This window comes from Vanrija albida (genome assembly GCF_041260175.1).
Source record: "Vanrija albida strain AlHP1 chromosome Unknown contig_5, whole genome shotgun sequence".
NCBI classification, from domain to species: Eukaryota; Fungi; Basidiomycota; class Tremellomycetes; order Trichosporonales; family Trichosporonaceae; genus Vanrija; species Vanrija albida.
This window is the reverse complement of record NW_027191424.1, coordinates 2403980-2423594: the sequence shown is the minus strand read 5'-3', so window position 1 is coordinate 2423594 and position 19615 is coordinate 2403980. Positions and strand designations below refer to the sequence as shown.

General features: G+C 66.3%; 9 protein-coding genes across 9 annotated transcripts; 4 read left to right on the top strand and 5 right to left on the bottom strand.

The window, feature by feature from the left end:
* Nucleotides 1-204: 204 nt before the first annotated feature.
* BRF1 (transcription factor TFIIIB subunit brf1) lies at nucleotides 205-2525 on the top strand (the record flags this gene model as incomplete). Its single annotated transcript, XM_069355544.1, has 7 exons — nucleotides 205-216; nucleotides 269-330; nucleotides 381-496; nucleotides 551-610; nucleotides 650-855; nucleotides 897-2430; nucleotides 2476-2525. 7 exons carry the CDS (start codon nucleotides 205-207, stop codon nucleotides 2523-2525), a joined length of 2040 nt encoding a protein of 679 aa, XP_069207615.1.
* A 158-nt stretch (nucleotides 2526-2683) lies between these two features.
* On the bottom strand, nucleotides 2684-3350 carry Q8F55_007103 (uncharacterized protein; the record flags this gene model as incomplete). Its single annotated transcript, XM_069355543.1, has 2 exons — nucleotides 2684-2918; nucleotides 2950-3350. The coding sequence occupies 2 exons, from the start codon at nucleotides 3348-3350 to the stop codon at nucleotides 2684-2686; spliced, it is 636 nt and encodes a 211-aa protein (XP_069207614.1).
* A 398-nt stretch (nucleotides 3351-3748) lies between these two features.
* SHE4 (SWI5-dependent HO expression protein 4) lies at nucleotides 3749-6004 on the top strand (the record flags this gene model as incomplete). The annotated part of the gene is made up of 1 exon (XM_069355542.1): nucleotides 3749-6004. The coding sequence occupies one exon, from the start codon at nucleotides 3749-3751 to the stop codon at nucleotides 6002-6004; it is 2256 nt and encodes a 751-aa protein (XP_069207613.1).
* Nucleotides 6005-6302: 298 nt separating this feature from the next.
* On the bottom strand, nucleotides 6303-6927 carry RDL2 (Thiosulfate sulfurtransferase rdl2, mitochondrial; the record flags this gene model as incomplete). The annotated part of the gene is made up of 2 exons (XM_069355541.1): nucleotides 6303-6485; nucleotides 6538-6927. 2 exons carry the CDS (start codon nucleotides 6925-6927, stop codon nucleotides 6303-6305), a joined length of 573 nt encoding a protein of 190 aa, XP_069207612.1.
* Nucleotides 6928-7703: 776 nt separating this feature from the next.
* On the top strand, nucleotides 7704-9000 carry mrpl3 (mitochondrial 54S ribosomal protein mL44; the record flags this gene model as incomplete). The annotated part of the gene is made up of 2 exons (XM_069355540.1): nucleotides 7704-8447; nucleotides 8494-9000. The coding sequence occupies 2 exons, from the start codon at nucleotides 7704-7706 to the stop codon at nucleotides 8998-9000; spliced, it is 1251 nt and encodes a 416-aa protein (XP_069207611.1).
* Nucleotides 9001-9412: 412 nt separating this feature from the next.
* Nucleotides 9413-11130, top strand: MAK11 (the record flags this gene model as incomplete). The annotated part of the gene is made up of 2 exons (XM_069355539.1): nucleotides 9413-9935; nucleotides 10031-11130. The coding sequence occupies 2 exons, from the start codon at nucleotides 9413-9415 to the stop codon at nucleotides 11128-11130; spliced, it is 1623 nt and encodes a 540-aa protein (XP_069207610.1).
* Nucleotides 11131-11382: 252 nt separating this feature from the next.
* Nucleotides 11383-13033, bottom strand: Q8F55_007098 (uncharacterized protein; the record flags this gene model as incomplete). Its single annotated transcript, XM_069355538.1, has 5 exons — nucleotides 11383-12309; nucleotides 12346-12546; nucleotides 12581-12604; nucleotides 12795-12838; nucleotides 12895-13033. The coding sequence occupies 5 exons, from the start codon at nucleotides 13031-13033 to the stop codon at nucleotides 11383-11385; spliced, it is 1335 nt and encodes a 444-aa protein (XP_069207609.1).
* Nucleotides 13034-13652: 619 nt separating this feature from the next.
* On the bottom strand, nucleotides 13653-15103 carry RAI1 (decapping endonuclease targeting mRNA; the record flags this gene model as incomplete). The annotated part of the gene is made up of 5 exons (XM_069355537.1): nucleotides 13653-14018; nucleotides 14084-14226; nucleotides 14360-14424; nucleotides 14497-14751; nucleotides 14784-15103. 5 exons carry the CDS (start codon nucleotides 15101-15103, stop codon nucleotides 13653-13655), a joined length of 1149 nt encoding a protein of 382 aa, XP_069207608.1.
* Nucleotides 15104-15323: 220 nt separating this feature from the next.
* Nucleotides 15324-19545, bottom strand: Q8F55_007096 (uncharacterized protein; the record flags this gene model as incomplete). Its single annotated transcript, XM_069355536.1, has 3 exons — nucleotides 15324-17970; nucleotides 19188-19462; nucleotides 19510-19545. 3 exons carry the CDS (start codon nucleotides 19543-19545, stop codon nucleotides 15324-15326), a joined length of 2958 nt encoding a protein of 985 aa, XP_069207607.1.
* Between the last annotated feature and the right edge of the window lie 70 nt (nucleotides 19546-19615).

Sequence of the window (19615 nt, the reverse complement as noted above, 5' to 3'; positions counted from 1 at the left end):
GGCCAACCCCACTCGGCATCCCACTGTTCAACCATCCACCCATCCCTCCACTTTCAACCCGTTATCTATCCTCTCAAGACTGTAATCAGTCTAAAAGCCGCGACTTGCCCCCTCTAGCCGCGACATACCTATCCGCCAGGCGCGTCCGTACACAGGCGCGCCGCTCAACGACAAGTCGCTCAACCTCAGTGTTCGCTGTTCACAATGGCGCCGCCTGTAAGCCGCCAGCTCGGTTGTCCGGCGCCCGCAGCCTGCTGACGCTCAACAGACTGTGTGCCCGGCTTGCAAGAGCAAGAGCATTGAAGTCAACTACTCGGACGGCAATGTTGTGTGAGTGCGCGGTGACGGTGGCGAGCGCAGCAGCTTACGCCGCCCCCCAGCTGTCAGAACTGTGGTCTCGAGCTTGCCAAGGACCTTCTCGTCTCAGAGGTCGGCTTCACCGAGGGCGCGGGCGGTCGTGTGCACGCTGCAGGCACCTTTCTTGGCCGCGGTGCGAGTGAGTGTGACAAGACTGGCCTTCCCTGAGCTTGTGTGTGCTGACAATACTCAGCCACATTTGCCGGTCTGCCAGGCAGTGGAGGCAACACGAGCGAGGCGATCAAGGGAGAAGGTGAGATCGGGAGCTAGACGATGGACTAACGTTGCCCAGGCAAGAAGCGCATCGAGTACATCTGCAGCCAGATGGGTATTCTCCCCAGCGTCGCTCGAACCGCTCAGAGGTTCTACTCTCTGGTTGTTGACAACAAGTTCAACCGTGGCCGTCGCACCGACTACGTTCTCTCGAGCTGCCTCTACCTCGCCAGCCGTGTCGAGAAGGAGCCCTCGATGCTAATCGACTTTAGCGAACGTTTCCAGGTGAGTACGAGCGATGCCAAGACGGCCGTGCTGACGTACAGATCAACGTCTACGAGCTCGGCGCGACGTACCTCAAGCTCAGGCAAGCTCTCATGCTCGACCGTGTGCTGCCGGAAATCGACCCCGCCGTGTACAACATCCGCTTTGCGAACCGCCTCGATTTTGGCAACCAGGCGACCATGGTCGCTGCCGACGCGTCGCGCCTGGTCAAGCGTTTCCAGGCCGACTGGATGACTGCTGGTCGACGCCCCGCGGGCATTTGTGGCGCCTGCCTCATCATCGCCGCTCGCATGAACAACTTCCTTCGCACGCCAGAGGAGGTGGCTCAGGTCGTCAAGGTCTCGCCGTTGACGATCAAGAAGCGCCTGATCGAGTTCTCGCAGACGGACGCGGCGAACAAGACTGTCGAGGAGTGGCGTTCCCTTACCGACGCCGAGCTCGCAGCGGCCGACAAGTCGGAGCTGCCTCCGAGCATGAAGCGTGAAATCGCAAAGCAGCAGAAGCTCGAGGCGGAGAAGAAGCGCAAGAGGGAGCTCGACGAGGACGAGGACGAAGACGAGGAGCGCAGCATGTCGGCTTCGACACCAGCTGCGACGCCATCACGTGCGCCGACGAAGAATCGCCACCATGATGCGAACAGCGTGCTGCGCAAGATTGCCCAAGAGGTCAACATGACCGGCGATGTCGAAGGCGACGAGGAGGATGACCTCGACATGGCAACTCTGGCCAAGGAGGACTACGTCGTGGACATCCAGAATGCGGGCGACAACTCTACCGCAGCCAAGGCGCAGCGTGCGAAAGAGCGCCGCCAGCTCATGGCGAGCCTGAAGCAGGCCGACGGCCGCGACGCCGATGCCGAGGACATTGCCGATGTCGAGGACGAGGAGGCGCAGGAGGACGTTGCCCTCTTCGAGGGCTTCAAGGACATTCCCTCGCCGCCGGACTGGGACGACAAGGAGGCAGTCTACGACTACATCGAGGAGCACATCTTTAACGACCAGGAGCTGGTCTACGGCGGGAACAAGACTGCAATGCGCGAGCGTATCGACCGCTGGCTGCAGGGCCGCTCGGCCGAGGAGGTGATCAACGAGATGCGCCGCGTCGAGTGGGCGCGCCACCTCCGCGAGCTGTTTGCCAAGGAGTACCGCGAGGAGACGTTTGACGACATTGACGACGCCGAGTTGGACCAGTACTGGGTGATGGAGGACGACGAGCGCGAGACGCGTGCGCGCATCTGGCTCTCGAGCAACGGCAAGTGGCTTGAGGAGGACAAGGAGCGCCAGGAGCGCAAGGCAGCGCTCGCGCGTGCGCAGGAGCTCAACCCGAAGCCCAAGGCCAAGAAGCGCAAGCGCGGCACGGGCAACGGGCAGCGCGGTCCGTTCCCCAGCGCGCGTGACGCGATCGACAACTTTGCTGCGCAGAAGAAGTTCTCGGCGCGCATCAACATGGACGCGATCCGCAAGATTGGCATGGGCTCGACTGCCGACTACGAGGAGGGCTTGCAGTCGATGGGCGACGAGAAGGATGATGAGAAGGATGATGAACACGACAGCCGCTACGACGAGAAGGAGGAGGGTGAGTGGGACTCGGGGTGCCGTGCTGCGTTTGCTGACACCATAGCCATGGCTCGCGACGGCGACGAGGAGGAGGTCGACTGGTTCAACCAGTAGGCGAGGTCGTGAGCGAAGGCGGGGGGCCGTCGTAGGCGGAGTCGACTGGTGCAACCAGTGAGGCGCATTTGCAGCTGTATCATAGCCAAGGCACAAAAGTAGATTCGTTGTACACACTAGACATGGACATGGAGTAGTATCTGTGCAGGGTGCAACGGCTACTTTGCCTCAAAGACCTTGTACGACACCGACACCAGCGTGCCCTTGTCGACGGGGCGCACCTCGTAGTCCGCGCCCCTGGGGTGGAAAGCCCAGGCGAGGGCCTTGCCCTGTCCCGCGGCGCCAAAGTCGAACGAGGCCGTCTCCGCGCCGTCCGACGCGACGAGCGCGCCGCCCACAAACTGCGCCGGCAGCGCGACCGTCAGCGTGCCGAGGTGTCCCTCTCCCTCCTCACTGTCGTCAGCGAGCCCCTCACAAAACCCACTCTTTACGCTTCGACAGGGCGCCCCCCTCGCCCAGCGCGTTGAGGCGGAACGCTGCCGCGCCGACGCGTTTCCCGAGCCTAGCGCCAACAGCAGCGAGCACGCCCGCGGCGACGGGGTCGGGCGTGAGCGCGAAATCCGGGATGCGCAGCTCGCGCGCGGCCGCGTCCTCGCCCGGCGGGTACGCCGTGCTCAGGACGCTGGAGGCCGCGTCGGCGTCGAGCGGGAGCTCGAAGCCGTCGGTGCGCGCCTCGACGACCGGCGGGCGCACGTACAGCACCAGCGTGGAGAGCGCGCCCGTCAGCGGCAGCGTGCCGCTGAACCCTAGGGCGCGGGGGGGCGACGTGCTGAGCGCGCGGGCGAGCGGGGTGCGCAGGGCGCGGGCGGGGGCGAGGGCGAGCATGGTGATGTGGAGGAAGATGGTCGAAGGGTGCTAGATAGAACGAGACTGGGTCGTGGGAGATGACGACATGGCCGGCACGGGTCGGCTGAAACGGACTCGTGCCTTCGATGGGCTGTCAGCGGGTTGGGTGGGTCAGTGGGAGCAGCGCTGGGAGGCGGGTTGGTGAGCTCGAGTCGAGTGCAGCGCCCCAGCAGTGCTCTGCAGCGACCGATCAGTGCTCTTGTATTCTGCTCGAGTATCCCAGGTCCACAGCAGTAGGCGAGAGCGACTTCAAAGATCGACAAGACGCCTGGGCCACTCGCCGCCGCCACGCCCAGCAGCCACCTCCACCTCGGCACGACACATCGCCCATGACGCGCTCGACAAGTCAACATCGCACACTACCCATACCCGCCTCCATGCCTCCGCAACCCCCCACGACGCCGTCCGGCGTGCCCACCCCGGACACGCTCAAGGCGCTGCTCAAAACGCTGGGCAGCGCCGCGCCCACCCCGGCCCAGGTGCACGACTTAGCCGCGGCCCTATCCCCCGACGCCGGCACCGACGCTCAGGCCCTCGCGCTCCTGTGCTTATCGACCGCCGTGGCGACCTCTGACGCGGCTGGCGGCGCGCCCGACGCGCAAGCAGCGCGCATAAAGTCCCTCTTCGACCCGCTCGTCGCCGACGCCATCGCGTCCGGCTCGACAGACCCCGGCGCGCTCGTGCCCCCCGTCTCGCTGCTCGCCGCGCTCGCGCCCCTCGCCCCGGCCGGCACGGTCGCGCTGCTCACGCAGCCGCTCGACGGCGTCGAGGCGTCGGGCGAGGCCGTCGACCCGCTCGCCGTGCTGCTCGAGTTCGCCGAACTCCCTAGCGCCCTGCAGCCCGCTCTGGCGGCGCTCGTCTCGGCCCTCGCTGGAACCAAGGCCGGCCGCGAGCTGGTGCGAGACCGCGCGCTCGAGTGGACGACCGCAGCAGCAGAGAACGACAAGGTACAGGGCGACACGGCAGTGCTCGCCACCGTCGCGCTCAGCAAGCTCGGCCGCGAGGACCCCGTCGTCGGCGAGAGCGAGGGCGACCGGGCCGTGCGCGACGGCGAGAGCGAGGAGACCGAGGAGAGGCTGGCGACGGCGCTCGCCGCGCACGTTTCCAGAGGGGCCAGCGGCGCCGCCCTGCTCCCGACCCTCGAGGGCCTGTCGGTGCTGTCCACGCGGCCGGCGGTGCGCGACGTGCTGGCGGCCGACGCCAAGTTCCTGTCCGCGCTCGTCGCCCTCTCCCCCGTCCCGCAGGCAAAGGGCGGCTCGCTGCCCGTGACGCCCCGCAGCTCGGTGTCGCTCGAGGCCGACCCCGAGGCGCCGGTCGAGGCTGCGCTGTGCTACGGCCTCGTGACGATCCTACAGAACCTGAGCGCGCGCCGCGCCGTGCTGTCCGAGCACGACGCGCAGATGGCGCGCCTGCGGCGCATGGCGATCGCGGGCAAGACGGCGGCCGCGGGCGACGACAACGACCCACACGAGGACGATGCGGCCGTGCTCGCGCGCGTCGAGGCGCTGTACAAGGCCGGCGTGGTAGGCTCGCTCCGCGGCCTTGTGCGCGCAGAGTCGCCGCGCATCCGCGCGACACTCGGCAAGCTGTGCCTCAACCTCGTTGAGGAGCGCGCCCACCGCGCCGTCTTCGTGCGCGACGGAGGGTTCCGCGTGCTCAGCATCGTCATCCGCGATCTGACGGCCAAGAAGGACGCGGCGGGCGTGCCCGACGCCGTGCTCCCAGCATCCCAAGCCCTCACAAAGCTCGTCATCTCGACCCCGCCAAACCTCCTCTTCCCGCCCCCGCACCAGACCAACGCGCTGAGCGCGCTCCCGCCCCTCTTCCTGCTGCTCGTGCACCCGTCCGCGACGCTGCTGCAGACGTTCGAATCCCTCATGGCGCTGACCAACCTCGCGTCGATTGACCCAGCGTTCGGCGACCGCATCATGTCGGCCGAAGTGGCCCTGCCGTCATCCAACGAGTTCCGCGGCCAAGGCCGCGACGACAAGCCCGTGCGCATCGTCGCGCGCGTCGAAGAGCTCTTACTCGACGACAATGCGCTGGTCCGCCGCGCCGCCACCGAGCTCGTGTGCAACCTCGTCAACTCGGACGCCGGCTTCCGCTACTTTGCCGGCGAGCCGGCGCCAGGCAAGCCCGAGCCCGAGGGCGGGGCGGGGCGCGCGGCGTCGCGCCTCGCCATCCTCCTCCTGCTCACCGACGCAGACGACACGCCGACGCGCCTGGCCGCCGGCGGCGCGCTGGCCGTGCTCACCGACTCGGCGGCGGCGTGCGCCCCGCTCGTCGCGGGCACGGGCATGCCGGCCGGGTCGAAGCGCAGCGTGTGGGACCGCATCGCCGACCTGTTTGAGCCTGGCGGGGCGCCGCCCGCGTTGGACGAGCACGGCGACCGCATCCCCGCGCTCTCGAGCCAGCCGCCCGATCCCGCCCTCGTGCACCGCGGCGTGTTTGTCGCGCTCAACCTGCTCAACTATGTCGACGAGCTGCCGTCGGAAGAGGGCGGACCCCAGCTCGCCCGCGCTGCCAAAGCGCTCAAGGAGCCGCTGGCCGCGCTGCAGAAGAGCCTCGGGCCCGACCCCAACGGCGTCGCGCCGCACATTCAGCACATGATCGCGGTGTTGAGCAAGGCATAGATAGATTAGACAGGGCGTATCTTGTAGCATTAGTTGCATGGGGTGGCATGGCTGTGTGGGTGGGCACGACGATCGCACAGGCAGGCTGGTTTGGTTGATTGCCGAGGGGCGCCGGCAGTGGCTTGGGTAGTCACCGCGACGACCTCGACTCGAGCACCTCACATCCACCATCACTCGCCGTCGTCACAAGAACGAGTGCATTGCTCTGTACCTGCTACAAGTCTCTACGCTGCTTTGGTTGACTGTTGATTGTTTCCTGCCCTCGTTGACGCTACACTAGGCTGCACACGCCTCGCCACTACCAGTCGTCGTTGCCCTCCTTCTTCGACTTGTCCTCCCACTCGAGCCACGAGCCGACATAGTTGCGCACGTTGGGGTAGCCCTCGCGCTCGGCAATCTCGCACGCGAGGCCGGAGCGGCGGCCCGAGCGGCAGAAGAAGACAATGTTCTGCTCTGGGAGGGGCTTTGCGAACGCGAATTCCTGCGACGTTAGTCGCCTGTTTCTGTTGTCACCCAGCTCGGAGCCTGCTCACCCGCTGGAAGTCGCCGGGGTTGAACTTGGGGTTGAGGGCCGCCTCGAGGCGCGAGAGCGGGAGGATGACGGCCGAGGGAATGGTGCCGTTGATGACCTCGTCGGGCTCGCGCGTGTCGATGAGGAGCACGTCGTCGTTGGGCTGGTCCGACAGCTTCTTGACCTCGTCGTACCCGATCGTCGGGTTGGACGCCCAGGCGTCGCGCTTGACCTTGAAGCTGACGGGCGAGGTGGAGAAGGAGCGGACCGCGGCCGAGGGGGTGGCGACGCGCGCGACGGGCACCGGGCTGGCGCGGAGGAGGACGGGCGCCGCGCGCGAGCGCGCAACGCTGAGCGTTGTCTCGGAGACGGCGGCGGCGCGGCGCATGGCGGTGCGGAGGGCGGCGGACATTATGGCTTGCGTGGGCGTCGGTCGGTGGGGTTATATGCTCGTGGTGCTGGTCAAGCTCGGTGACTGTGGTGCCAGGGAAATGTTATCTTTCCGGATGATTATTTGGAAGTGGTGCTGATCACGTCTTGGGTTGCAAGATGTGGATTGATTCTTCGGATTAGAGTGAGATGAGAGGAGGAAACAAGGTGGGAGAGGATGTGGATGGGGGGAGTGGGAGTGAGAGGGGGAGCGGCTGGGCCTGTAACCGATGCATGACGTTGGAACCTCCTGGTGCATTCAATCCGCTCACGGCAACGGCAACCACCACCACCACACTGTACAGTGACGACTGACGACGACGACGCTGCCGCCTGCGACATGACACCCACCTAGCCTGCCAGCCTTTCCGGCCGGCCGCTCCCCGCCAGGACTTTCCGTTTCGCCCAACCCGCCCGTCGTCATACAGGCACGAGGGAAAATCGGAATGTCGGCTGGCAACGACCATCACTCGGGCGGGATCAAATCGGCCTCGCTCGTTGACGGGATCAAACCCACGTGGCCAACACAATCCCCCTCCCCCACCGTGGGAGACCAATCGCCAAATGTCCTCTGCGCCTCCCTCCTTCCTCCGCTCAAAGAAAAACGGCTCGCGGCTGCCACTCGAGTGACCTCCGACATCACCCTCACAGTCAACAGTCTGGCATCGAGCCGACGACGACGCCGACGACGACAACAACAACAACGACACGCCCAAAAGCCCTCGGCATAGCGCAAAGGAGCAACCACACGTCCACACCATGAACCCCGCGCCCCGTCTCGCCCTCTCGGTCTCGGGCGTCTGGCAGCGCCGGCTCGCAAAGACGCCTCTGCGCCGCCGGATCGCGGCCGCTGCCTCTGAGCGCTCGCTGTCCACCACGGCCCCCGTCCTCAGGCAGCACCCCAAGGCGCGCCGCTCGGACCCGTACGCGCCGACGGCGCTGTCCGCCTTCCTCGCCCGCCTCGCCCTCCCCGCCTGCCCCAACCTGCACCCTGCGCTGCTCGCCGCGCTGACCCACCCGTCGTTTGCGCGCGCCCAGCAGGCCGCTGCTGCCGCCGAGGCCGCTGAGGCCGAGAAGGGCGCAGAGGTCGCCGCCGCGCCCGCACCCGAGACCAACGAGCTCCTCGCCGTCCTCGGAAACTCGCTGCTCGGCCTGTTCGGAAGCGAGTACCTCGCGCAAAAGTACCCCCATCTCCCTACGGGCGGCATCAAGAACGCTCTCACAGCATACGTTGGCCCCGAGGCGCTCGTGTCGGTCGGCCGTGAGCTCGGTCTCGCCGTGGTCAACGACGCCGGAAACACCCACTCGCGTGCCAACGCTGTTGTCGGCATTCCGATCCGCTGGTCTAGGGCCGAGCGTGAGGAGGGAGAGAACGCGGTCGAGACGCCTGTCGCGCCCGGATACCGGTCTAAGCAGGTCTGGCGCAAGAAGCAGGCCGACACCTGGCCCGAGGCGGTCGCGTCGGTCGTGCGCGCGCTCGTCGGTCTCATCTACCAGGAGCAGGTGAGTTGGGCAGTCTCCAGGTAGGACCTTCAACTCACACACGCAGGGAATCCACGCCGCGCGCGAGTTTGTCCACGCTCACTTCCTGTCGCGCCACGTTGACATGTCGACGGTCATGAACATTCGTCACCCGAAGCACGTCCTCTCGACGGTTGTCAGCAAGCACCTGATCAACGCCGGTGCGCCCGCGTCGGCGACCCTCGGCCACATTGACAGCCGCGTGCTGGCTTCGTCTGGTGTCAACTCGCAGGCGCCACTGTTCAACATTGGCCTGTTCCTGCCCAACGGGTTGAAACTCGCAGAGGGCCACGGATCGTCGATCAAGATGGCCGAGCACCGCGCCGCGACCAACGCGCTCCACTCGCTCTTCCTTGCGCGCTCAGACGCGGCGTCGTCCCCAGCAGCGCTCCCGACGACGGCGCACTCTGAACGGCCAGTGGCGGCCGGCTCGGTCGAGACGACGGCGTCGGATAAGGCGTTTGCTGGCAGCGCATGGGGAGGCGACGACTCGGTCTTTGGCCTTGGGCGGGGACTCAAGGCGGCTAGGCAGTAGATGACGCTGCGGCGTAATTGCATTTGACAGATACCACCCATTGGGGCATGCATTGATCACGGAAAGGTTTGAGCGAGCCGCGCGGAGCGCGGCGAGCGGGGTGGAGGTCAGTAATGAAGAGGGCGTCCTCTGTTACAAGTCAGCAACAACGGCGTCAAGGTTCCAGTCGAGATGCTAGGAGTATGCAGTAGAACCTCGTGCTGTTCACTGCCATGTAGTTACAGCTAACAGGCAACGACACCGCATGCATGGCGCACAGGTCGAGAATCAAGTCGAGAATCACAACCTGCCCAGTGCCACTGATAAATTTGCTCCCGGCCATCTCTCAAAAGTTGGCATTCGGCGACCACTTGAGCCACCCGTCGAAGATCTTCGTCGACCACAACAACAACACCACCACCAACACAGCGACATGGCAAAGCAGGCCAAGTCCAAGGCGCCTGGCAAGAGCGCCGGCGGCAAGCGCGCCGCGCCGTACGCCAAGCCCGGCCCGTCGAAGAAGGCCAAGCCGAGCGTCGAGGTGCGGTACGAGGGCGCGGCGGCGACCCCGAAGGCTGCTGTCAAGCCTGCGCCCAAGGCTGCTGCTGCCCCCCAGCCCAAGCCCAAGCCAAAGGGCAAGGAGAAGGCCGCCGCCGTGATCGAGGCCCCCGCCGCTGCCCCCGCTGCCCCCGTTACCCCCGCTCCCGTCCCCTCGCCCACCTTCAAGATCATCGCCGGCTCGTACGAGAAGCTGCTGTACGGCCTCGAGGGGACTTACGTCGACGGCGCGCCGGTCCTCACGCCCATCTTCATCTTCCCCGCCCACCTGTCCTGGGTCAAGGCCGCGGCCGCGTCCCCGGGCGGCAAGTGGCTCGCGACGGGCAGCGAGGACGAGTTTGTCAAGGTTTGGGATCTGCGGAGGCGCAAGGAGGTCGGCAGCCTGAGCCAGCACCAGGGTGAGTCACGAGCTGCTGCTCACGCAGCGGGCAGCAGCGGGCAGGCGGGTGCTGAGACAACCCGCCGCGGAGAGGACAAGTGCTAACCCCCCCAGGCTCCATCACGTCCATCACCTTCCCGACCCGCTCGCACCTCGTCACCGCGTCGGCCGATGCCACCATCTCGCTCTTCCGCACGTCCGACTGGGCGCTGCTCAAGTCGCTCAAGGGCCACTCGGGGCGCATCAACTGCATCGACGTGCACCCCACCGGCCGCGTCGCCCTCTCGGTCGGCAAGGACAAGACGCTCAAGATGTGGGACCTGATGCGCGGGCGCGGCGCGGCGTCGCTCGCGCTCGGCGACGAGGCCGAGCTCGTCAAGTTCAGCCCCAAGGGCACGCACTTTGCCGTGCTCTACCCGCGCAAGGTTGAGCTCTACTCCTTGGTACGTCGGCCTGCTCACGCCGCCGCTGACCCCCAGACGCTCAAGCTCGTGCACACGCTCGAGACCAAGTCGCGCTTCAACCACCTCGCGTTTGTTGAGCTGCCCTCGGCTGCTGGCGACGACGACAGCGACGACGGCGGCGTCGAGCTGCTCGCCATCGGCACGGAGAAGGGCGTGATCGAGGTGTACACTGTCGAGCTTGGCTCGAGCGACGACGAGGACGAGGAGGACGAGGACGAAGACGACGACGACGACGCCGAGGCCGCCGCCAAGGGACCGTCGGCCGACGTCGACCGCATCGCCACGCTGACGGGGCACACGAACCGCATCAAGTCGCTCTCGGCGCTGCCGTTCGCCGCGGCGCCGGGCGGCCCGACCGTCCTCCTCACGTCCGTGTCGTCGGACGGCCTGATCAACCTGTACGACATGGGGCAGGTGGCGACGGCGACGGCGGGCGAGGCCGACGACATCAAGCCCGTCGCCTCGTACGACACCAAGGGCAGCCGCCTCGTCTGCGTCACCATGGCTGATGGGCCGGTGCCGCGCGTTCCCAAGGCGGCTGCGGCGGCTACGGCCGCCGCTACTGGAGGGAAGCGCGCGGCGTTTGCCGACGAGGATGATGAGGAGGAGAGCGACGAGGAGGATGAGGACGACGACGAGGACGCCGAGCTGTACGACTCGGGCGCGGAGGAGGAGGAGAACAGCCTCGAGGTCGAGTTTGAGGACGAGGAGGAGGAGGAAGAGGAGGAGGAGGGCGAGTACGAGGACTAGACTGGCAACACTGTACCCATCATACATATGCACACTGCATTGACAGCGGCTGGCGCAGGCGCAGGCGCAGCGGTTGTCGCGTTGCGCCCAGCTCATCGACGACCAGTCGCCCCCATACGCCTACGCCCACGCCCACGCCCGCCGCGCCCGCCCACACACCAGTGCACCAAAACAATTACATTACGCCAAATCGTCCCCATCTACATCTACCACCTCCACACACACAGTCCGTTTGTATAGATACGGGTATGCCTAGGCCTTGATGCCAAGCTCCTTCTGCTTGTCCTTGACGGCCTCGGCGAGGCGCTGGAGGCCAAGCGGGGCCTCCTTCTCGAGATCGACAATGGAAAAGGACACGCGGACGTGCGTGCTCGTGCGGCCCGAGGGGAAGAAGGCCTGGCCAGGCACTGCGAGCACGCCCTTTGCGAGCGCCTCGTTGCGGATGAGCGAGTACGAGTCGGTGACGCCGGCGGGGCTGAGGTCGATCCACAGGAACATGCCGGCGATGGGCGACACCCACGTGGCCAAGCCGTCGAGGTACTTGTGCGCGGCGGCCTCGAACAGGTCGCGGCGCTCGCGGTAGAACTTTGCGACGTTTGTCGCGTGGTTGAGGAAGCCGTCGATGCCCCAGTGCTGGAGGAGGCGGAGGGCCGTCGCCTGGGAGAGGGACGACGTGTGGAGGTTTGAGCCGGCGTGCTGGACGTCGATGGCGTGGAGAATGTCCTTGGGGCCCGTGGCGTAGCCGAGGCGGAGGCCGGCCGACAGGAGCTTTGAGAACGAGTCGAAGCGGATAACGTGGCCGCCGTTGGGGAAGACCTCTGGCTCGAGCTCAAAGTACGAGGGGATGAGGTCGACCGTGAGGAAGTAGTACGGGTCGTCCTCCATCATGAGGAGATCGTACTTCTTCATGACCTGGAGCACGTCGCGCTTGCGCTGGGCCGACGCCGAGCATCCCGAGGGGTTGCAGCCGACGGGGGTCGAGTAGATGACGCGGGGGCGCTTCTTGTCGGCGGGCCAGTTGGCGAGCACCTCCTCGAGCTTGACGGCCGAGAGGCCCTCGTCGTCGACGCCGACCTCGATGCACTCGGCGCGGAGCTGGCGCAGGGCGGGGAGGACGCCCGAGTAGACGGGGGTCTCGACGAGGATCGGGTCGCCGGGGTTGAGGAGAGCGGCAAAGCCCTGCTAGTCAGCACCGCACCACGAACCCGCGCTTACCTTGCTCATGAGGTCCTGCGAGCCCGAGCCCATCGAGATGGTCCAGTTGCCCGGCGCGCGCTTGTGCACGTGCTCCTGGAGGTCGCCGAGCCACTTGCGGATCTTGTTGAGGCCCGCGCTCGGGCCGTACTGGAGCGCCGCGTCCAGGTCCTCGCCGTCGATCGTGATGGCGGGTGGGATGTCGCCGCCACCGACCGGCGCCTTGAGGTTGAGCGTGATCGAGTCGAAGGGGAACGTCGTGGGGTTGGGCTTGCCGGCGCTGCGGGGTGAGCGGGGGGTGCGGGTGCAGCGGTAGCTGGCGGGCAGGGCGGCAGGCAGCGGCTAGCGGGGGCTCCCGGCGAGGCGAGCGATCCCTCCGCGCCGCTGCCACCACAGTGACAGCCAGCACAAGAAGCTCACAGCTGCGCGGGCGGTTAGCACGGTATCGCGATCAAGCAGTCGCGACTCACGAAAGACACGACGCCCTCAGTCTCGAAGGGGAGCAGGCCGCGGACTAGAATCAGCCAAGCACGACGGCGACCACGCCCACGCCCGCCCGCGCCAACTCACTGCCGTCGATCTGGGTCGCCTTTGCGCGGTCCGAGAGGAAGCACGTCGGCGCGCCGTTGGCCAGCGGCGACTCGGTCTTGGGGCTCTGCGGGAAGGGGCTGGACACGGCCGAGTCGGCGAGCGCGACGGGGGGAGACATTGTGGTGCTGGGGGGCGAGGAGTAAGAGCAAGAAAAAAAAAAGTTTTGGGCCGGGGGTGGGCGATCAGACAGAGTGCAGTGACAATCTCGGGTGTCGCGTTGCTTTATCGTGTGCGTGCTCGTCGTCGACGTCGTTAAAGACGAATCCGACTCATGCGCGCGCCTCTGCCATCAGCCCCACGCAGCGGCCAAAGCCGTAATATCCAGTTTCCGCGCCCGCGGAGTAGCCGACAAGGTCAAAAGTCTGGCCCCACTACTCGTCCTCCCTGACCTGCCCGTATCATTCGGCTCCCTTCGGCGGCGCTGGCCCGCTCTGCTCGTTTAACGAAAGCCAACTGGCCAGTGAGTGGCTCTGCTAGCCGCGCGAGGGGCCAGCCTCGCAGCGTCGGCCTTGGCCCGACAGCCCACTACATCTTGCTACGAACAGATAGATGCACAGGCCGGCCGCGCCGCAGCACTGGCCGCAATGACGCTATCAAGCATGCAATTTCGGCGCCGGTCACGCCGGCCGTGAGCTCGGTGCTGCCCAGCCAGGGATGCCATGATACCGAGGTGGTTTGTCGCCTGGCCATGGCGCGCGACGGCGTGCTCGCTCGCTCGCCTCGGTCGCCCCGCCACCTCACGTGGGCCGCGCGAGCCGCCAGCGCACATAGTCCTCGGGCAGTATGCCCCCCCAGCGCCCACCGTCGGCGCCCACCTCGCCGAGGTTGAACAGCTCGCACCCGCCGCGCGGGGTGAAGCGTAGGCGGAATAGCGTGGCGGGCGGCAGGGGATCGCGCTCGTTGTAGTCCTGCGCCGACGCCGCCGGATCAGTGGGCAGCACGTGCCGCACGAGCATGGCGAGCACGGCGTGCAGAAAGTGCAGGCACGGCACGGGGGACCAGGCGTTGTGCGCGGCGGCTGCGATACCGGGGATGGCACCGGTCGGGAACGCGTGCCGCGAGACGAGGATGCCGGCGTCGGTGCGGAAGCCGACCTCGACCGTCTGGGTTGTCAGCGGGCCGATGAGATGCGACGGCAAGAGGGGATACCGCAGCCCGTGAGGCGTACCTCGACGCCAAGGAGGAAGCTCTGGGCCCAGTGCTTGAGCAGCTTTTTGTGGAACACGGCGTCGTGCCGCTCGCTCTCGATGACCTTGTTGGTCTTGAGCTCGACGGTGGAGGAGAGGCCGGGGTTGGGCGTGCCGGGTTGGCCTGGGCGGGCGTGGCGTTAGTGCTGCGACCTTCTCCCTCCTTGTGACCCTCCTCGTCTCCCTCCTCCCTCTCCGTCTCCCTCCTCCCTCTACCCCCTGCTCTGCCGCCTCCCCCCCCCCCCCCCAAAACTCACCCATCACGCAGTCCACCTCGCCCCCCAGACAAACCGGCACGTCGCCCACCGCCGAGCGCACCACACTGTCGTCAGCCCCCTCCTCTCCCCACGACGCACTTGCACCACTGCCCGTCAGCCCCGTCCCACCAACCCACTCACGCACCTGCACATTCGTGTTCACGTCGCCCCCCCAATCCTCCGGGCCGCCGTCGCCCCCCGCCTCGCCGCCCACCGTAGACCAGCTCTCGTACGCATAGCCCATGTACGACGCGTCGGCCCACCTTGCCTGGTCCTTTGCGCGCGCGGCGCGCGCCTCGGGCGGGTCATACAGCTCGAGGTAGACGCTGCCGCCGAGCGCGAGCGCGTCCATCTCCCAGCCGTCGCGCTCTTCGTATGGCGCGGTGAGGATGCTGCAGTCAGAACTGTGCAGGGGGAGACTAACCGCGTGAGCATCCCGCGCCAGGTCACCACGCCGCCTGGGCGCTCGGCCGCGCCGCGCTCCTCGATGGCGCGGCGCAGCGAGTCGACCAGCCCGTCGAGGTGCTCGTCGACGCTCTCGTCTCGCTCGATGCGCCGCTCCAGCCCGTACCGCAGGTCCGCGCCCGCCGGCGCGCCGCGATACCACGCCATGCTGGCGTCCCCCGGCTCGATTGACCGGTCGGCGAGGTGCGAGTACGTCGTTATCAGCACGGGCTGCCGGTACTGCGGCGGCGCGGGCAGGTTGCGCGGCGGCAGGTCGAGGGCGTCGACTGGCCGTGCCATGGTAGTGTGGGTTGTTGCAAGTGGCTCGTAGTGGTCACCTCCACTTTTGACACCTCAAAGTGGAGGTGGCTCGACGATGCCCTGCTACGACCACCCACAACCCCGGCACACTCTTACACATGCATTCTAGTCCGCAGCTACACTATTATGCAATATTCTTGTGGTTGTATTACACACCGAGTCCCAAACACACACACATCCCACACCCCCACACCCCCGCCTAGTCGTCGAAAGCAAACGCACCCACTCCGCCCATCCCGTCCTCGCGCCCCATCATGCCCTCGCCCTTGATCACCTCCATCTTGCGCGAGTGCCACCCAACGCTCGAGCTCACGCGGCCGTTCAGGTCGGACAGCTGCGTCAGGTACTTGCGGCGCGGGTGCGAGAACGGCAGGTGGCGCACAAACGACAGCTGCGACAGGCCCTCGCCCACAGTCGCGGGACCGGGGGCCGGGACATAGCCCCACGTGTCGACAGTGTCCGCCGGGACCCACCCGGCCGTCACGTCGACACACCACCCACGCCCGCCCTTGGACGAGATGACCATCCACTCGGGGCTCGGGGCGATGGCGCGCCGGACACCAGACGACAGTTCGATGACGCGCAGGCGCGTCGGGCCAGCAGAGAGGTTGGGCTTGTTGAAGTTGCTGCCGCTGAGAAGACCGAGCCCGCCAATGCTGAACGGCAGCTTGGTGAGCGGGTTAACCAGGTCAGACAGCAAGGCCAGCGTGTTCTGCATCGTCGTCGCGTTAGGTCTCAGGTCGCTCAGCGCAGTGCCGGCCAGCGTGAGGACCTCGACACCAGGCGCCATGTTTTGGAGGAAGGCCGCGATAGGGCGCAGCCGGAGCGTCGGAATGTGACTCAGGCCAAGCGACATGAGCGACGGCTGAGGAGGGAACACGCTCGAGTCGAGATGGTCGGCAGTGATGCCAGCCGAGCTAATGTCGAGGTAGCGCAGGCGGCCAGACTTGAAGCACGGCGCATCCTTGATCAGGCGGAACATGTCCTCCTCCTCGATGGCATTCCCCTGCGTCGGGTTGACAAACAGGTTGAGCTCGATGAGGTTGCGGGCTGCGGGCGACTCGACGAGGAAGTCGACGACGACACGAGGGTCGAGGCGCGGGCAGCGAGCGAGTGACAGCGACTGCAAGCGCAGGCCGCGAGGACAGTTGTCAATGAGGTGCTGGAGCAGCGAGTCGGTGACGCGAGTGGCCGAGAGGTCGAGGTGGGTGAGGTTGGGCATGACGCTGATGAGGTTCTGAATGAACGGGGGCGACAGGGTCGTGCACGTGCGCAGCGAGAGACGTCGCAGGGCCGAGAAGAGCGGCCTCCTGGTCCTCCTCTCCGCGAGTGGCTTGGACTCCTCGTCCTCGTCGGTAGACGAGTCGATGGTGAGGCGGCGGCGGCTACGACCACGGTGGCGGTCCTCGTCCTCCGACTCCTCCTGGATGCCCATGCTGAGCCAGTTCTCTCCAAACTCGTCAACAGCCTCGGTAAAGTTGCGGCTCACACAGCCCGTAAGGTCCAGTGCCTCGAGGGGCGAGAACACGCGGCGACGCTTCCACTTCTCCTCGTCCGTCTCGTCCTCGTAGGGCACGTACGTCGGCCTCGGAGGGTCCATCTGTTCCTCGATGAGAAGGTGCTGCGGCGTGACAGCCACGGGAGCGACCGAGACCGAGCGCGCACGGATGGTCGCCGGCGACTTGGAAGACGACCTGTTGCGGAAGAGCTTTGGCTTGGGGTAGCCCCTGAAGAAGATCTCTTCCACGACTGCGTACGAGAGGGCCGAGTCGACATACTCTGTCATGCACAGGGACCGAAGGTTGGGCGTGTTCTTGATGACGCCCTCGAGGCGTCCAGCCGTGACGTAGCGACCGCGCACGGCCTCATCCTGTGAGCGGCGGCTGCCAATCGTCCTAAAGTTTGTAAAGCTCAAGTGGCGAATGTACGGCCCAGGCGGGGGCAACAGCTCGGGGTTGACATTGGGTGTCGGGTCCTCCTCGGTGGGCTCTGCCGGCGGCGACTCGAGGTTGGGCGGGGTACGCATGCCGGCCATGAGCGACTCGCGGTGGCCGACGTCGAGGTCCTCGTCCTGCTCGTCGTCGCGGAAGACGCGCGAGTGGGACAGGCTGCTGTGGCGCGCGAACGGGCGCTGATCACCCGGGAGCGACAGGCTGAGGGAGCGCTGCAGCACCGACGTGATGCCCTCGGTGCTAAAGTCGAGGCCACGGCGAGGGGAGCGGGAACGTCCGCGCAGGCGAGGTCCGGCGGGTGAGTTGTTCCGCGAGCCAGGTGGGGTGATGAGCATGCTCAGCCGGCGGGGCTGAGGAGTCGGGCCGAAACGGTGCGAGGCATGTCCGGCCGACATGGGTTCGTTGCGCACAGACTCGATGAAGGCCTCGGCCACCTGAGCATTGATGGTGACACTGCGCTGGAGCGGTGGCTTGCCCTTGCCAAGGCCCAGCGGCAGGGGAAGCGGCTGGGACGGGGCAATCGTCGGGGGCTGCTGACCGAATGACGCCGGAGGAATTGGGGGCACCGAGGTCGATGACGACGCCGACGTAGCTGGTGTGTCTGGCAACATGTCGGTGTGTCTGCCAAACGCTGCGTCAAAGGGGCTCTTGGGAGTCCCATGGGCGCTGCCGTTTGCACTGCCGCTGCCCTCCGAGCTGCTGCCGCTTGCGGCATTCTCGTGCCCGACAAACGCCTCGGCAAGGCGGGCCTCGACGTCTTCGGGCTCTCCCGGCTCCTCGTCAAGCTTGTCCTCGACCTCCTCGGTGAGAGCGTTGACGACCGAGAGCCAGCCGCGGCCCGAGAGCACGTCGACATTCTCCCAGAGCCAGGGGCGAGTGGCCTCGAGCACATGGCTGCAGGTCAGGGTGGACGACGAGATGGTTTTCGCGACGGGCGGAGTCGGAGGGTGGGGGTCGAGCGAGGCCACTACGTGGGCCTCTGGGACCGAGATTGCATTGGGTGGCGGGGGAGGGGGGTAGAATGCCGGCGAGCAGAGGGACGCGACGAGGCTCAAGACTTCGATAGGGAGCTGGTCGAAGCGGGGTGTGGGAGATGCGGCCGTGGGAGTGGTAGTGGCGTTGGTGCTGGTGGTGGTGTCGTTGTTGTGTATGTTGCTGGCTGCTGCCTGGGCTTTGTGAGCGTTAGCAGCCGCCGTGTCCATGAGATGTATGGTCTCTTTTGCTAGTGAGGGGTAAGTGATGAAGAAGGAAAGAGGACGAGGATTGCTGTTGCGATGGGCTGTTGTGCGGCGGCGGGTGGGCGGGCGGCGGGATGAACGAGGGAAGAATTTGTATGGTGGGTGCGGGGTAGGCCGAGCGAGGGGCGAGACCGGCGGCGGCGGCAGAGGAATCGTGGGGCCTAAAAACAAAGACATCCTTGACACCACGTGAACACTGTCAACGACAACATCGACGGGCGGAACTCGCAGTCTCGGCCGCACGGCGACTAGGCCGATGTACCAACGTGCAACAGGCAGCTAGCTCGATGCATACGCAGGCAGCGAGAGAGGCAGCGACTGGCTAGCAAGCTGCCCTCGCCACAGCCGCTCCCCACTCTCCCAGGCTGCCCTCGGCCGCTGCCACCGCCGCCGCCGCCGCCTTGTGCGCCGTGTCAAGCGAAATGGGAAATGGAGACCGACAAGCATGGGCAAACGGCAGGTGGCACATTTCCAAATGTCCTTCGCCCCTCCGGTTCCTGCCACCAACCACCACACGGGCGTCGCTTGGCGCGCTGCTGCATTCGACGCGACGCTCGCCAAGCCTGCTCCCTGCTGCCCCTTCGCTAGGATGCACCAGCTCCTACAAACGTTCCTGTGCCGGCCGGCGCGACGTCCCGAGTCTGTCTGGGTCTGGCCATCGTCGGCGCGTCGGCAACCTCGGCCACCTGAAACCACAGTTTGCGGCTGTTGGCCATTACCCACACAAAGGCCGTCAATACAAATCATGACGGCCGCGCCCGCATGACATCACGGAGAGCACAAACACACAACACTGACGCTGTGCGGCCACACTCAGCCTGCACGGTCGCGCTGCTGCACGATCCCGAGAACAACAGCATGCATAGCAGTCACCGCCACTGATCCCGGTCCACACTTAGGCTGCTGCGAATGGAGCGGATCGACGCGCCCATCGCCATGTCGTCTTGCGCTGGGTCGCTGACAACGCCGTCCTCGCTGACATGGCCAAAGACGTCGCCCTGGAGATCGTGCAAGAAGCTGTACGTGCGTCTGACGAGGCGTTTCATGTAGACCTCCGGCCCGGCGTCTACCATCCATTCGCGGGCGGACGAGTACCGTCTCCTCGACATGGTGATGAGGCTAATGTCCGCGAGCATGGCGACGAGGTGCTGGGCCGACTGTCAGGATCACTGGCAGGTTCGTCAGTGGGACTCACGTTCCGAAGCATCTCCCCTTCGTCCCCGTAGAACATTATTGCAGGGGGCGGCTTTGCGGCCTGCACGGCGGGCATGGCAGGTCTGGCCTGAACAGCTGGCCTGGCC